The sequence below is a fragment of the Zonotrichia leucophrys genome, chromosome 1 (assembly GCF_028769735.1).
Source record: "Zonotrichia leucophrys gambelii isolate GWCS_2022_RI chromosome 1, RI_Zleu_2.0, whole genome shotgun sequence".
In the NCBI taxonomy this organism is placed as follows: Eukaryota; Metazoa; Chordata; class Aves; order Passeriformes; family Passerellidae; genus Zonotrichia; species Zonotrichia leucophrys.
In genome coordinates this window covers 4,121,447-4,135,795 of record NC_088169.1, presented here as the reverse complement: position 1 = coordinate 4,135,795, position 14,349 = coordinate 4,121,447, and the positions used below count along the sequence as shown (strand labels likewise).

Below are 14,349 nucleotides of genomic sequence, written 5' to 3'. Positions count from 1 at the left end.
AATTTATAAATCAGCACAGTGAGAACCTGCTGATTTTGTATTCAGATTCCATATAATGTTGTAAACTGAATATTTACACCAACACCAAATGTAATCAACGTAATTAGCACAAACAGTAGCTTGCTTAATATTTAGGTTATTAGCATATTTTGAATTAAAACATTATTTCTCCAAAGACATTGTAATCACAATTTTTAATTTTTTTTTCAGAGGCAGGGATTAATGGAATCTTTGAAGTTAATTTTGAAAGCAGCTGCAAGAATGTATTTCCCAAATCCTGTTAATTACCATGCCAGCCATGAGAAGTAATCCTTTTTTTTTCCTTCCTGCAGGAAATGGAAGATTTGATCCAGCATGGTTTATTTACAGGGCTAACTCAGATATGGACAAGGAATTGAATTCAACTCAGCAGGATTACTTTTATGAGTGGAATTGGAACCTCAGTGTGGTACTGTGGAATTTCCCTGAATTGCACGTTGGGTTTTGTTCAGCAAAGGGCAAAGAGAGTAAAATCAACCACAAAAAAACCTTCTCAGAGCATTTGCCAAAAAATGACCTCATTTCTCACTTGGACATGGCTGATACAGCCCATATCCCCATCACACTGAGGTCTCCTCTTTTTCCACTTCCAAGGTGACCTAAGAGGAATATTTCAATTACATAAAAACTGATTAAGCTAGATGGCATAAATAAAAACTGACTGGTTTTATTTATCTTTACCTATTTTATTTATATTTATCTTAAGGTGGTTTCTTCCATTTTTTTCCTCCTATTATTTCTTATCTATTGGTAGCATCAGACCTGGCATTACAGTTCCAAAAAGGGAATTTTTGGGCAGGAAACCTGCCTTAAGAACTCCTACTTCCCATTAGAGCCCAATCCAGCCACACCTTCCCATCCCCAAGGCCTCATTTCTTTGGAAACAATTGTTTGCAAGGTCACACGGAAAATAGGAGCACTGAAATTATTCAAGTTAAAAATAACTCTTCAGCAGAGCTGTGTTGGAAATAATCATCGAAATGATCCAGCTAAAAAAAGAAATACATATTTCAACTGTTTCTGTTGATCATTTCAGTCGTGTAGTTGATGCCTCTGATCCACAAACAGTTGTACCAGGGCAACCTAAATGATCAGCCTTGGTCCCCTGTGGTGGCGTTCACAGAGGATGAGGGAAGAGATGAGAATCTTGACTCCATGTTTCAGAAGGCTGATTTATTATTTTATTATATATATATATATTGCATTAAAAGAAAAACATAAACTATACTAAAGAAAGAAGAAAGGATTTCATCAGAAGGCTAGCAAAGAAAGATAATAAAATCTTGTGACTGCTCACAGCCTCGACACAGGTGGCTGTCGTTGGTCATCAAGTAAAAACAATTCACATGCTGGGTGAACCAAATCACCTCCCAAAAGCAGCAAAACATGGAGAAACTGAAGTTACCCAGCTTCTCAAGGGAAAAGATCCTGGCAAAAGGATTTTTCAGAAAATATGTCTGTGACAGTCCCCTGTGTAGGAAATACAGGCAGGGCACCTGACTGGGAACAAGAGAACTTTGGGATTTGGAAACAGCATTTGGATACAGACAATATCCTGGGTATGCTTTCATATCAGCATCCCCAGCTAGGAGGAATGTTCTAAGCCAATTAAGGGGTCAGAGTCCCTGCCTAGACATAATAATATATATATATAATTTTTTTAATATATATAATATATATTATATATATAGTATATATATATAATATATAGTATTTATATTATATATATATAATATATGTATTTTTATATATATTTATATTTTTTCATATATATTTATATTATATATATATATATATATTATATATATAATATTTATAATATATATATAATATAATTATGGAGAGTGGTTTTGTAGCAAAAAATTTACTTTATATTTTATTCTTCCAAGCCCTTCTGAAGTTTTGGGTAATGCAATTTGCTGAGCTCTAAACCCAGCTGTAATTGAGTTAGAGGTTGTCTTCAAGGGCCAGCTTGGATTATTCACAGCGAAAAGCTGACAAATTGCTTAATCTCTGATCATATTGGCTGCCATTAATAAAACAGGATGCCTCTTCCCAGACTGAAAAAATTCTGGTGCTTGTTGGTTTTGGTTTTTTTTTCTGTTGGCATGTTTTTTATTTCCAGTTGTACAATTAAAAAGAAAAAAGAAAATCTGTTCTTACTTCCCTGCCGTTTCCCTACATATTTCAGAGTAAAACAGGTATTATCACAGTCAGCTAGACTGCTCTAGTAACTGGGCCAGCCAGGATTTTCCAAAAATATTAATTATGGCAGTTTCAAGCCACCATGCAAAGGAACTTTCTGCCTTCAGCCTGGGGCAAAGCCTTTGATTTTCAAGACAAGAGCAAGACCAAGTGGCAGGGATGTTTCTGCATCACCACTGCACTGCTGCAGCCACCCAGGGAGTCAGTCTGGTCCCAGAGAGGGGCTCAGAGCAGCCCCAGCTTTTGGGATTGCTGCTGCTCAGAGTGACCCCAAGAAAAGTTGGAAAGTCTCTTTTCCCAGCCCAGCACTTGAAGAAGGAGTCAGAGCTCTTCATTCCTCAGTCTCAAGGTTGTTTATTGTTCCTTATCTATAAAATATTTTCTCCTGTCCAGCTGAGGTCCCTTCAGCAGGACAGTTCCAGGCACTCTGCCTGCCCCCAGGGCAGTGTTATGTCTTTATACTAAAAACTACATGTACAATATTTACAATTCCTTCCCAATACCTGTCACCTATGTTAGACAGTGAGCTCCTACTCTAAACCAATCTGTGAGTGCCAACATCACAGCAGAAGATGGAGGCCAAGAAGAAGGAGAATGTGGGAACCCAGGACACCCCTCTGGCTGTGCTGAGCAGGCAGGACCCCTGCCAGGGGGCTCACAGACCCTGGCACAGAGCCCAAGGTGCCCCTGTGGGTTTGATTATGACCCATGGAGCAAATTACCAACCTTAGATGAAGATCAGCAAGCCACAACAGTTTAGGCAGAAAGGCAGAATAACAGTGAAGTTATCACAGGATGAAAAAGTAGATTTTGGGGTTTCTGATATGAGGGTTCAGGGGGCAAGATGGAGGAATCTGGGCATGTCCAGCCTTTCTCCTTTTTCTGGGCCTCCATCCTCTGCTGTGATGTTGGCACTTTTAGATTGGTTTGGAGTAGAAGCTCATTGTATAACATAGGTGATAGGTATTGGGAAATAATTGTAAATATTGTACAGGTAGATTTTAGTATAAAGACATAACACTGCCCTGGGGGCAGGCAGAGTGCCTGGAACTGTCCTGCTGGACAGACCTCAGATGGACAGGAGAAAATTTTTTACATATAAAAGATACAATAAACAACCTGGAGAATGAGAAATGAAAAGCCCAGACTCCTTCTTCAAGCTCCAGGCTGAGAAAAGAGACTTTCCAACTCTTCTCAGGGTCATTCTGACAAGCTAAAGAGCCCAACAGGAGAAAGGCTGGACACGCCCAGATTCCTCCATCTTGCCCCTTGAACACCCATTCTAAAAACCCCAAAATCTACTTTTTCACCCCATGATAAATTCACTGTCATTCTACTTAAATTGCTGTGCCTTGTAGATCTTCATCTAAGGTTGGTAATTTGCTCCATGGGTCACAATCAAACCCACAGGGGCACCTTGGGCTCTGTGCCAGGGTCTCTGAGCCCCCTGGCAGGGTCTGGGCTGCTCAGCACAGCCAGAGGGATGTCCTGGGTTCTGACACCCCTAAACCATCTGCTGGGATGGCAGGAACTTCTCCAGGGTCACTCCAGCACCAGGGAATCTCTGGATGGTGAGTGTGCCCAGCCTTGGCAGCACAGCCTTGCCCAGGGGGATGACACAAAGCTGGCACCCCTGGCTCCATGCCACGGGCACATCCCTGCCAGGGGGACCAGGATGGGCTGCTGGAGGTGCCCTTGATGTGGGGCATTGCTCAACAGAGGATGTGTCCAGCACTGCTCCCATCTGGATGGGGAATGACCTGCTGAGAGCTTTAGAGGAGCTGCTTTGTTAAGGGGGGGATGTGGTTGAGAGCAGAGCTCTTGGCACTGGGAGCAAAAACCACAGCCAAGGGATTAGAAAGAAATCTGCCACAGTGAAAGGAAAATGGGCAGGGTGAGGCACAAGGGCACCTTGATGGCCACAAATCAGGGACAGAGATCAAATAAGCTCAAATGCAGCAAGCAGAAGACAAGTCAGGTCACTGCCTCTGTCCACGAGATGGACAGAAAACTGGGATTTTCACAAATCAGAAGCTCTGAGGCCCCAGCAGCTGCTCAGGGAAATTGTTGCTGCGATCCATTTCATTGCTAACAGCAGCAGAGAAGATAAGAAAGCAATTTTCACAGAAAAGCTGTAAGAGTTGCCAGGTTCCCTGGCCCCAGCAGACAGACCAGGTTACCTGCCTTAAGAATAAATCCATCCCTGGGAGGGTGGGGAGGCCCTGGCACTGGCTGGCCAGAGAATCTGTGGATGTCCCATCCCTGGAAGTGCCCAAGGACAGGGCTTGGAGCAACCTGGGATAGTGAAAGTTGTCCCTGCCCATGGCAGGGTTGGAACAGATCTGTAAGGTCCTTTCCAACCCAAACCATTCTGTGATTCTACAAACTGTGTTTTCCCATTCAAGTTCAATGAAAACTTGCAAGTTTTCATTCTGTGATTCTATAAACTGTGTTTTCCCATTCAAGTTCAATGAAAATTTGTAAGTTTCTCCATGTAGCCCTCTTTCAGTCTTCAGCCTCACATTTTGAGCCAAGCTCCATTCTGCACTTTGTGCCTTGCATATGAAATAAAAGAAAAAACATTTACACCTCATTCACACATGAACATGGCAAAACATCCTGCAATGCCATTAAAAATGGTCCTTAGGTGCTCCTACAAGTACATCCATGCATTTTGGTAATAGTTTCCCATACTTATCCTGTGACTACAGAGAAAATAGTTTCCTTAGAAGTTCCATGCATAAAGCAGATTTAGATCCAGCTGTGCTGCCTGACACACTGCAGTCAGACAAAAACATCTATTAAAGATTTACATGGCATGACTGCAAAAGCTATTGCTAAAATTCAAGGTAATTTGCAATTTAGGTTCTCTGCAATTCACAGTATTAAAGTAGAAGCTTTGCTACCAATGTTCCCACACCTGCAGATCCATCCCAAAGTTCAATTCCAGGATAGAAGAGCACAAAGCTTCCGATCCACAGAAGGAATACAAAACAAAGCTCAGAATAAAAGCCCTGTGAGAAAGAGAGGATCTCCTGTAATCTATCCTGAGAGGTTCATTCAGCTTCCTTTGGGTGTTAGTGCTCTCCAGTAGCTTGCAAAATATGCTGAAGGAAAGAAGTGATAACTAGCCAAGTCTGACTGGCAAATTAAAATTGGCATCAAGCTGGCCTGCCTTAGGCATTTGGCTGCCCTGCTTAAACTGCAGCACATGTGTGCTGGCACATGCACTCCCAAATGTGCCAAGCCAACAATATGTTTGCTCTCTTCCAGGGGTGTGTATCTGTCAGCTCTGACTGCAGCAGTGAGAAGTGTGAAGCAGCCATGAAGCCACATGGCTCATTTTCCCTCCCATGTCATCTGCCTGCCCAGCCATCCTTCCTCCTCCTCCTTCCCATCAACTTAATGCTTCTAATTTCTGCAGTTTATCCTCTGACCTCACATTTTATAAGTACTCTTTTAGAATTCCAAGAAACAGATTTCCATGTTGTTCACATTTCCTCCTGGAACACTACAGTAAAAAGTTCAAATAAAAGTCATTATTCAGAGCATTTCCATTAATGTTAAAATTATGTGCTTTACAGTCAACATGCACAGTATTCAGCATTTTAATACAAGAATAATTTAATGCTGGCTATTGCAAAGAAAAGCCTTTTTCCACCAAGGGAAAAAGAGAAAGAAAGATCCCCAAGAGAAAAAAGAACACCATTTCTTGAAACATTAAGGCTAGAGAAGGAAAATCACTACTATTCAAATGGAGAACTTATGATGTTTGTAAGGGTTATTTTTCTGCCTCTGTACCCTCTCACCTAAACTTGGACTTCAGCCTTTTAAAATGTGTTTTCATATTTATCCAGGCATTGCACCCTGATGCTCACCTGGCAAACCAACCTCACCCTACTGCCTGGTGAGGCAAACATGTCATGGGAAAATGCTCTGAGGTCTGTGAAAACCATTCTCACAAATCAGTGGTATTCCTTCATGTCCTGAGTGTCACCAGGAAAAGGTCTAATATCCTCAAAATCCTCCAGAAATCACTGATGTCCTCAGATCTAATAATTTTTCCCTCATCTGCTGTTTCACACTTGCATTTGGGGAAAAGGCTGTTGAATCATGGTACCTGCTGGGTAACCAGGCTGATTGTTGGTCACAGTGGACACATGGAGATGCAAAATCATCCCCAGGTATTAGCAGGGGGTGCTGTCAGCTCTGCCCACAGATTTTGAAGCTGTGCAGACCCCAAGTCTTCTTTTAAGATCTCTTCCATCTCCTGATTCACTCTAGAAGAGCCTGTGAACTCTCTTCAAGCTGATTTAGCAGGATTTTTCCTATTTCTAGGGTCAGTCCTGGCCAGAGCTGGCTTGGGCATTTCTGAACTATGATTCCTAGGAAAGGTGCACCCAAAATCCCTACAAATCCACCCACAGCAGTGTGTGCAGCCAGCCAGGATCCCCAAAGGGATCTCTCCCTTTTACCTTTAGGAGATTCCTGTTGTGCAGTGATCCAACATGAACCTCCACAGCCCTGCTCACTCCTCCCAAGTTTAAACCATCATAAATTGATCACATTTCAGGTTTCTCTGGTTCTGCTGCTGCAGTTTTCCACTTCTGCTGGCACCACTCAGTGGCCCCACAACCCACCAGGAATCCAAGTGCCAGCCAAGAAACACCAGGTGAGGCTGTGACAAAGCAGCTCAGACCTTTCTGTCAGGCATTTGGGCACTCAATGGTAAAGATATTAAATCCACACCTCCAAACTTTCTGGCAGAGCTAGAGTCTGTGTTTCCAAGATTTGATGCCACCCTTCTCAGCAGCTCCTTGTGTCAGCCCAGGATCTCTGAGGGCTCCAAGGTCAGACAGAAGGACACCAGATTGTGCAAGGTTTTCTTACTTTCTTCTTTTTCCTTTTGTTTCTTGCTTTCATCTCTCACAAAGGAGCTCTCTAACATCATTCTGTCTGCTGTTACAGCACTCACAGTGTCAGCTACACCACTGGTTAAGGTCATATTTCATTTCTAGACTAAGGTGATAATGCAAGAACATTCAGTGTCTATAAAGTAATACTTTTCTCCTGAAGAGGAAATACAGTTCAGCTGTAACTAATATTCAAGTCATGTAGGCAGACAATTTTCATTTCTTTTCTGACTAAACTTGTGCTTCTCCCTCCAAACTCCATGTTAGTGCATAAATAAGGCTTTATCCCTCTTGGTATGAACTGATGAGGTGAGACAGCACCAGCCCAAGCCCTGCTCTGGGTGACACTTGCCCAATTTACCTCTAAGCAGACATGGAGAGTGGGGATCAACTGTGACCCCAAATCCTGTCATTTATAATATTTCACAACTGATTTCCTTTGCTGTTGCTTGCCATTTATCTTCCTAACAAGACTAATGTTTATAGTCTGTCTCCCACCTCTTTTTTGTAAGACAACTAGAGATTGGTTTTCTGAATTAAAATTAGAGGACAAAGTTAAAAAGGGATTATTTATGATTTGACCTAGTTTATAGGTATCCACTATATTTTTTTATTTATTTAGAAACCCAAAACCCAAACAACTGAAGAAACAGAAGATGTTTCCTTAGAAAAAAGAGGGGGAATGTGTGTTTTCATGTTCATGAGAAGACCCTGTGCCTTGTAGGGAACGTGGTACATGGCTCAGGGAATTTAGCTGAAGGAAGGAATTGCTTTCCCCATCCTCTTCAGCCTGTGGGGTGTCTCAGGACTGACATACCCAGTGTTTAGCCCACTCTGTTACAAGCTCTTCCATAGCAGAGTTAGAGACAAAACATGCAAACACATTTTCCAAGCCATCCCTACAAAAAACTGAGACAGACAAGAGCAAATGGCAGTTTGGAAATCAGTATTTTATTCAAATTAAAAAAAAAAATAAAACACAACAACAAAAAAAACCAGAAACCTTTAATGGAAATGGCACTGCTGTTCTTGCTGAAGTTAATGCTACTTCACATTTCATCACTAGCATGATCTAGATAATGTAATAACTGTTGGATGATGACTCCCATAAGTTTGCCAATTCATTACAAATTTAGGGATATTGGACAGGAAACTAATATTCCTTTGCAACCTGAAATTATATTGTACTGCCAAGTCCTGCAGTGTGAAGGTTGGAGTAAGTTACTCTTTTACAAGGAAACATGATACCAAAGCACACTATTAAAACTAAATGTCCTTTTTTAGTGTGTTGCCTGAATCTGTTGGCATTCTATACATGGCAAGAAAACCCGTGAGCTTCTGCCAGTGTCATCAAATTAAGATCAATTTCCAACATCACTTCTAAGTGCTATTTTAGAAGATGCTTGATCCCACTGAAACCACACTGATGGAAAGAGTAGGCAAAGTGACAGATGTAAAACTTATTGTTCTCCCTTCTTCCTCCTCTTTTGAGCTGCAATTTACCACTCAGCTAATAAATAGATGTGAGTTAAAATTAAAAACTGATGTTCATGTGCTTATCGATCCCACCCCCATCCTGGAACAGCTGCAGAATTTCCTCCTCCTCCTCCTCTCTGCCATGTTCTCGCTGGGGTTTTTAGAGCTGCACAGTTTCTGTACCCACTGTGGGTATGATAAGGGAAATAATTAACAATTGGGGTCGTGGCAATATCTGAAAAATGCAACCTGAAGGGCCCCAGGAGGTGAGGGGTTGGCTCAGACACCCACCAGGGCTGGAAGCACCAGAGCAGAGAACTGGAGCTCCTCTACACAAATATGGTGTGTCCTTCCCTTAAAACAGCAGTTCTCTGGTTTAGTGCCATCAGGATTGGGGTTGTATAATCCTCCCTTGTGTTTATGGGGTTCCAGGATGCTAAATACCATTTCAATGGAATGGTTTTGAGGGAATTCAGGCAAACAGCTCAGGGAGAACCCCAGTTTTACCATTTAACCACCTGAAGCAGACACAGTTCCAGCCAAAAACCTCCACTGACACCTAACATTGCACACATTGCCTGTCCTTCTCCAACAGCCTCCTGCTGAACACACTGCCCAGAGGGACAGGGACACGCTTCAGGCTCTCCCTCAAGAAAAGGACACTCTCTTTGGGCTGTGGGACATGCCCAAACCATGGGGTATCACTTGTTTGGAAGGCAGAGGCTGCCTTGCTGATGGGTGTGACACAGACACACCTCAGGCACGGGTGAAGCTCCTTTTTCAGAACATCTTTAACCCCACAGTTATCCCATGTCAGCCTGCATCTCTGCTGAGCTGCTTGGACACCTCTGTGAGATGCAAAGTTGTGTTTCGTGTCAGGTACAAACAGGAGATGTGTGTAGCTGCGAATGCGAAATGTGCAGACCCTGACAAAGGGAGAGCTGTGAATTCTAATAATAACTGAGGAGAATAAAGCATGGAAAAAGGCCTTTGAACCTATCTTCTGTTTGCAATTAACCCTGGTTGGTTTAGGAGCATTGGAATTAAAGTGTTAAAGATGTTGCTTTTTGACTGCATTTAATAATTACCTTTTGAAGTACAATTTTAGAATATTACTTGTATCCTTCAAACTATAGCTTTGGAATATATATACAGGAAATACGCTTATCTTGAACCCTTATTGAAGCAGAGAAAAACAGCTTAAGAAAGGAAGATGAACATCACCTCAAGGATTTACGGTTTTGACCAAAGGGAAACCGGACCGCCACCGTCTGGGATCCTCCTTTTGAGATACATCCTGAGAAACTAAGATCACAATAGTGTATAGAATCATGATGTAATAATTTGGAATAAAAATTGCTGATGAGTAAAAAAATTGGAAATAGAAACTGCTGAAAAAGCTGATAAGTACCCCTATAAATACCTGTAACCATCAATTATCGGTGTGCAGTGTGAGGGAAAACTTCCCTCACTGTACCCAGCACTGTATTGCTCATGCTTTTAAATTTATTATTAATTTAAATAATAAATTGATTGCTGCTTGAATATTGGCCTAGTCAAGCTTCTCATTCATAACACCTCCCAGTGAGGGTGGTGTGAGCTCCAGAGCAAAGGTTCAGCTGTCCAGGCTGCAGAGCAGAGCTGCATGACCCAGCAGGACAGCTCATCCCCTGCACCTCCCACTTGCAGGACACACAAACACCCTCCATGATCCTTTTGAAGGTGGCTGTGCAGCACAGCAGGGGCTGCAGGGTTCCAAAGCCACCCTAAGCCAAAAGGAAAGAGCCTGGTGTAGCTCAAATAAAAATTTGGTGTTCTTTGCTTTCAAAGCCTGACCAAAAGTTCCACATTTCAAGATCAAGTCCCCAACTCAGAGTCAGACCCTTGCAGCTCTCTGAATTTCACGTGCCTGGTTGCTTGACACCTGTTTGCAAAGGAAAGCCAGAATATTCTCGCTGCTGTCTGGTCAGCAGGCTGACTCTCAAGGATAAAAAGCTGCTGGCACAAAGTACACACCACTCCCAGGGAGCACATCAGCACCCTGGCAATCAGGGCTGCACTTCACTCACACTGCACAAGGCTCTTCAATCATAGGTGCCTCAGGCAATCAAAAAGAGATTTCCCAAATGGCTCTCCTAAAGTCTCACACCTAAATAAGATGTGTTAAAGATGAGTTGTCCCTACACCTGCAACACCACTCTGACCCTTAAAAAATGAACTAAATGCATCCAAGGCAATCTCTGCTGGAGACTCCTCATCCCTGAGCACTGGAGCAGCACCCAGGGCTGTGAGACCACATTGTTCAAGTGCTCTCCTTCCTGAGCCCAGAGCTGATTCCTGATGACAACCACGAGCATTCCCCACAGGAGTGAACATGATAAAAATGTCTGTGTGATTGAATGCTTCTTGTGAAGCCTCGTGGCAGGGGAATACCAGGACCCAACATCATCTGCAACGTGTCAGGGTGGTTAAATGAGTGACCAGATGACAGGAGTCCCTGTGCTGAATGGAGTTTGTGCCAGATGTAAGTCCAAAGGCTCACTGGTACAACTGCTGCCTGGGAATAAAGATTTGGCACTGCTCTGTGGGCACATACCCAAGATCTCTTCCCCAGCTCAGCCTGTGGGACTGGAGATCTTTAATGGAAGCCAGGCTGCCTCTCATGGCTGCTCATTGACAGCAGCTGATATTTTTCAGCACAGCTCCCCTCTCCAGGCTCATTAAAAACAACAGAGAACAGCCACAGACCTACAGAAAAGGCTCCCCAGATATTTGAGGACAAACTTTCACAGCTAAAGATGCATTTCAATGCACACTGACATTCCCAAGGAATTCCCATCCATGTCTGCCACCAAACCAGGCAGCAGGAAGCATAAATCACAATTTTCAAAGCCACCAGGTCACCTCTTACACCTCACATTCCCAATGGCTACTTACAGGGCCAGACTTCTGCCCAGCAGAAGAAACTCATTAAACACATCTTCAGACAAATACTGCAGAGAAAGGAATGTCATGTTCTTCCTGCAGAAAAGGTCCTTATCCTTCTTGGCAAAAATATAAGCTAGCTGCTGGAAAATAGAAATGTACTACAGGCAGGTAAATAATCTGCCTCCTTTTCAGCTTTTATCCTGATCACAAAATGGTTTGGGTGGGAAGGGACCTTAAAAATCATCTTGTTCCACCCCTTGCCATGGGCAGGGACACCTCCCACCATCCCAGGTTGCTCAGAGCCACATCCAACCTCTCCCTGAGCACTTCCAGGGATCCAGGGCAGCCACAGGTGCTCTGCACCACCTGTTGAGAGCCTCACCACACTCATAAATCACCCTCATCACTGCCCATAGACAGGAAAGAAGTTAATTTTGCTGAAAATGAGAATTCATGCAAAGTCTCAGTAAATAACTCAGGGAGATGAAAGCTCTTTTCTGAGATTTCTGTGACATTTCCAGTGCTGCTCAAATCTAGGCAATTGGTAACGTAAGCAAGAAAAAAAAACACCTTCCCACCCTCCCAACACTGCTGTATGTGGGATAAGCTATTGAAGGCTCTAATTTGGCCTCTTTTCAATCACCCCATCCATAGATTATTTTTTTAGCAGATTAAGCCAAAAATAAAAATATCTTTCAATTACAGCATTGCAAGATAAAACCACTGAAAACCCCCCCAACAGCAAACAGTTATCCAAGAGCTTCCCTTCTGCTCAGGGTATTTTTTGCCTCATTTTTGAGCAATCTTTTGCAGTGAGATGGTTTGGGGTGGTGTAGTTGCTCTCCTCTGCCTTTTGGGGAAGAGCTGACAGCAAGAACAGCAGGGAGGCTTTTCTTCACTGGAGCTGAGGGTGAATAACTCCCCAATTTTGTCAGGGGAATGACAGCAGCACTGAAGACAGTGCTCAGTGTCACAGGCACAGGATGCAGCTCTGCACCAGGGAAACATCTCCCAGCTCCAGGGGTTTGCTCTGTCAGGCACCAACAAATGCATCGGGAATAAAGAACCCCTGTGCTGGTAGCAGGGAGGATCTTTATCTTCACTGTGTCTCTTCAAATCCAAAAGGCAATCAGTTTAATTCAAATTATGAAAAGTAATTACTGAGCAAATACAACCCAGCACTAAGCTGGGACAAGAATGCCTCATCTAGTTATAGCAGCACCACCCAAGCATCACTCCTCTCCATAAGATTTCCCCCCAAATTATAAATTTAAAGTAAATTTTAGAGCTGCTGCATCTTACAGCACACTTCAGCCAACCTGGGCAGCAAAGTCACAGTGGCTGAAACAAAAAAAAAAGGCATCAAAACCCCAAACCAACACTGCAGGAACTCCAGCCAGGTGACAGAAATACAGGCAGCAGCAGAGGAGAGGATTCTCATGTAGAGATCCCTGTGCCGGATCCCTGCAGGCAGCAGAGATGAGGATTTCCTCTGCTCTCCCCACCTGGCATGACCTGAAAGCCAAAATGTGAGCAGCTGCTCCTCACAAATCCCTGCACCACAGCCCGGGCTGCTCCTGCTTTTCATCTCTGCCTTGCACCTCCACGGCTGAGTGTAACACCTGCACAGCAGAGAGTCGCAGCTCATCCCGTGTCACTCTCAATTCTGCTTCTAAAAAAAGGAAAATCCCATTTGTTAATGGAGTAGCAGGTGTTTTGTAACAAACAGCCTCCAAAAATAGGTGCTGGGTTTCAGGTACCGCTGCTGATTCCTAAAGAATGAGCTGAGCTGGAGAATGTGCGATCTCTCAGCTGAACCTAAGGAGTTCGTTCCATCTAACAATACATTTAACTAAAAAAAAAAAATTCTGGTTTGAACTTTTCCACTGCAGAGAAAAAAAAAAACAGAAAGAAAAAGGCAAGCAGAGAACCCCACAAGTACAAAATTCCAGCTTATTTATTTACAAGGGCACAAGTGATCCTTACATGTTTGGCACTATTTACATTTTTTCGCCTCGATTGTAATCCCTCTCAGGACGCTACTTCCAAAGTTTACATCAGCACCCAACCAAAACCAGGGCGGTTTTTTCCATGAGCTCCAGCGGGCAACTTTCCCACAACTTAACTAAACCCTCTTTTTTCCACAGAGAAGCGCTGGGTAGGTATAAAAAATTATCGCGGATTTGTAATTAGGACTCCAAAGGACAAACCCCCACCTTGCCTTACGCTCTGCAGGTGCGCACACCTGTGCGGATGCGCTGAATGGGAGATGTTGAGACCCCCTCAGGGGACCTCCGCAGCGTCCCCAGCCCGGGATGCCCGCAGTGTGGTGACACTGACCCTGTGTCCTGCCCTGTCCTGTCCTGCTCCCCCGTTCCCGCTCAGCCCGGCTCACCTCGCTCATGTCGCGACAGTGTCCCGGTGTGACAGTGGCAGCGGCCCCGCCGGCGCTCAGCGCTCCCGCCGCGCCCGCGACGCGCCCGTTAAGAAGCAGCGCCGCGCGCCCGGCCCGGCCCGCGCCGGCCAATCAGCGCCGCGCGCGCGCGGGCCCCACCCAATCCCCGCGCTCCCCGCCATCCCGAGAGCGCGCGGCGCCCCCTGGCGGCCCTCAGAGCCCTCACGGCCGGCAGCGCTCCCCGCGTCCTCCTCCTCATCCTCCTCTTATTTTCCTTCTTTCCTTCCTCCTTTTCCTCCTTTTCCTCCTCCTTTTCCTCGTCTTCCTACTCCTCCTCCTTCCCTCCGCACTTCCCCGAGTGCCCGGCACCATTGGCTTAGGGCATCCCCACAG

The 14,349-nt window shown here is 44.3% G+C and overlaps 1 protein-coding gene across 1 annotated transcript in view; it reads right to left on the bottom strand.

Annotated features, from left to right (window-relative positions):
* PCP4 (Purkinje cell protein 4) overlaps positions 1-14,087 on the bottom strand; it is a 53,888-nt gene extending 39,801 nt beyond the window's left edge. Inside the window, exon 1 of the mRNA XM_064705495.1 lies at positions 13,957-14,087. Coding sequence (XP_064561565.1) covers positions 13,957-13,965 — 9 coding nt within the window. The 5' untranslated portion in view covers positions 13,966-14,087. The remainder of the gene's footprint in view (positions 1-13,956) is intronic.
* Positions 14,088-14,349: the final 262 nt, after the last annotated feature.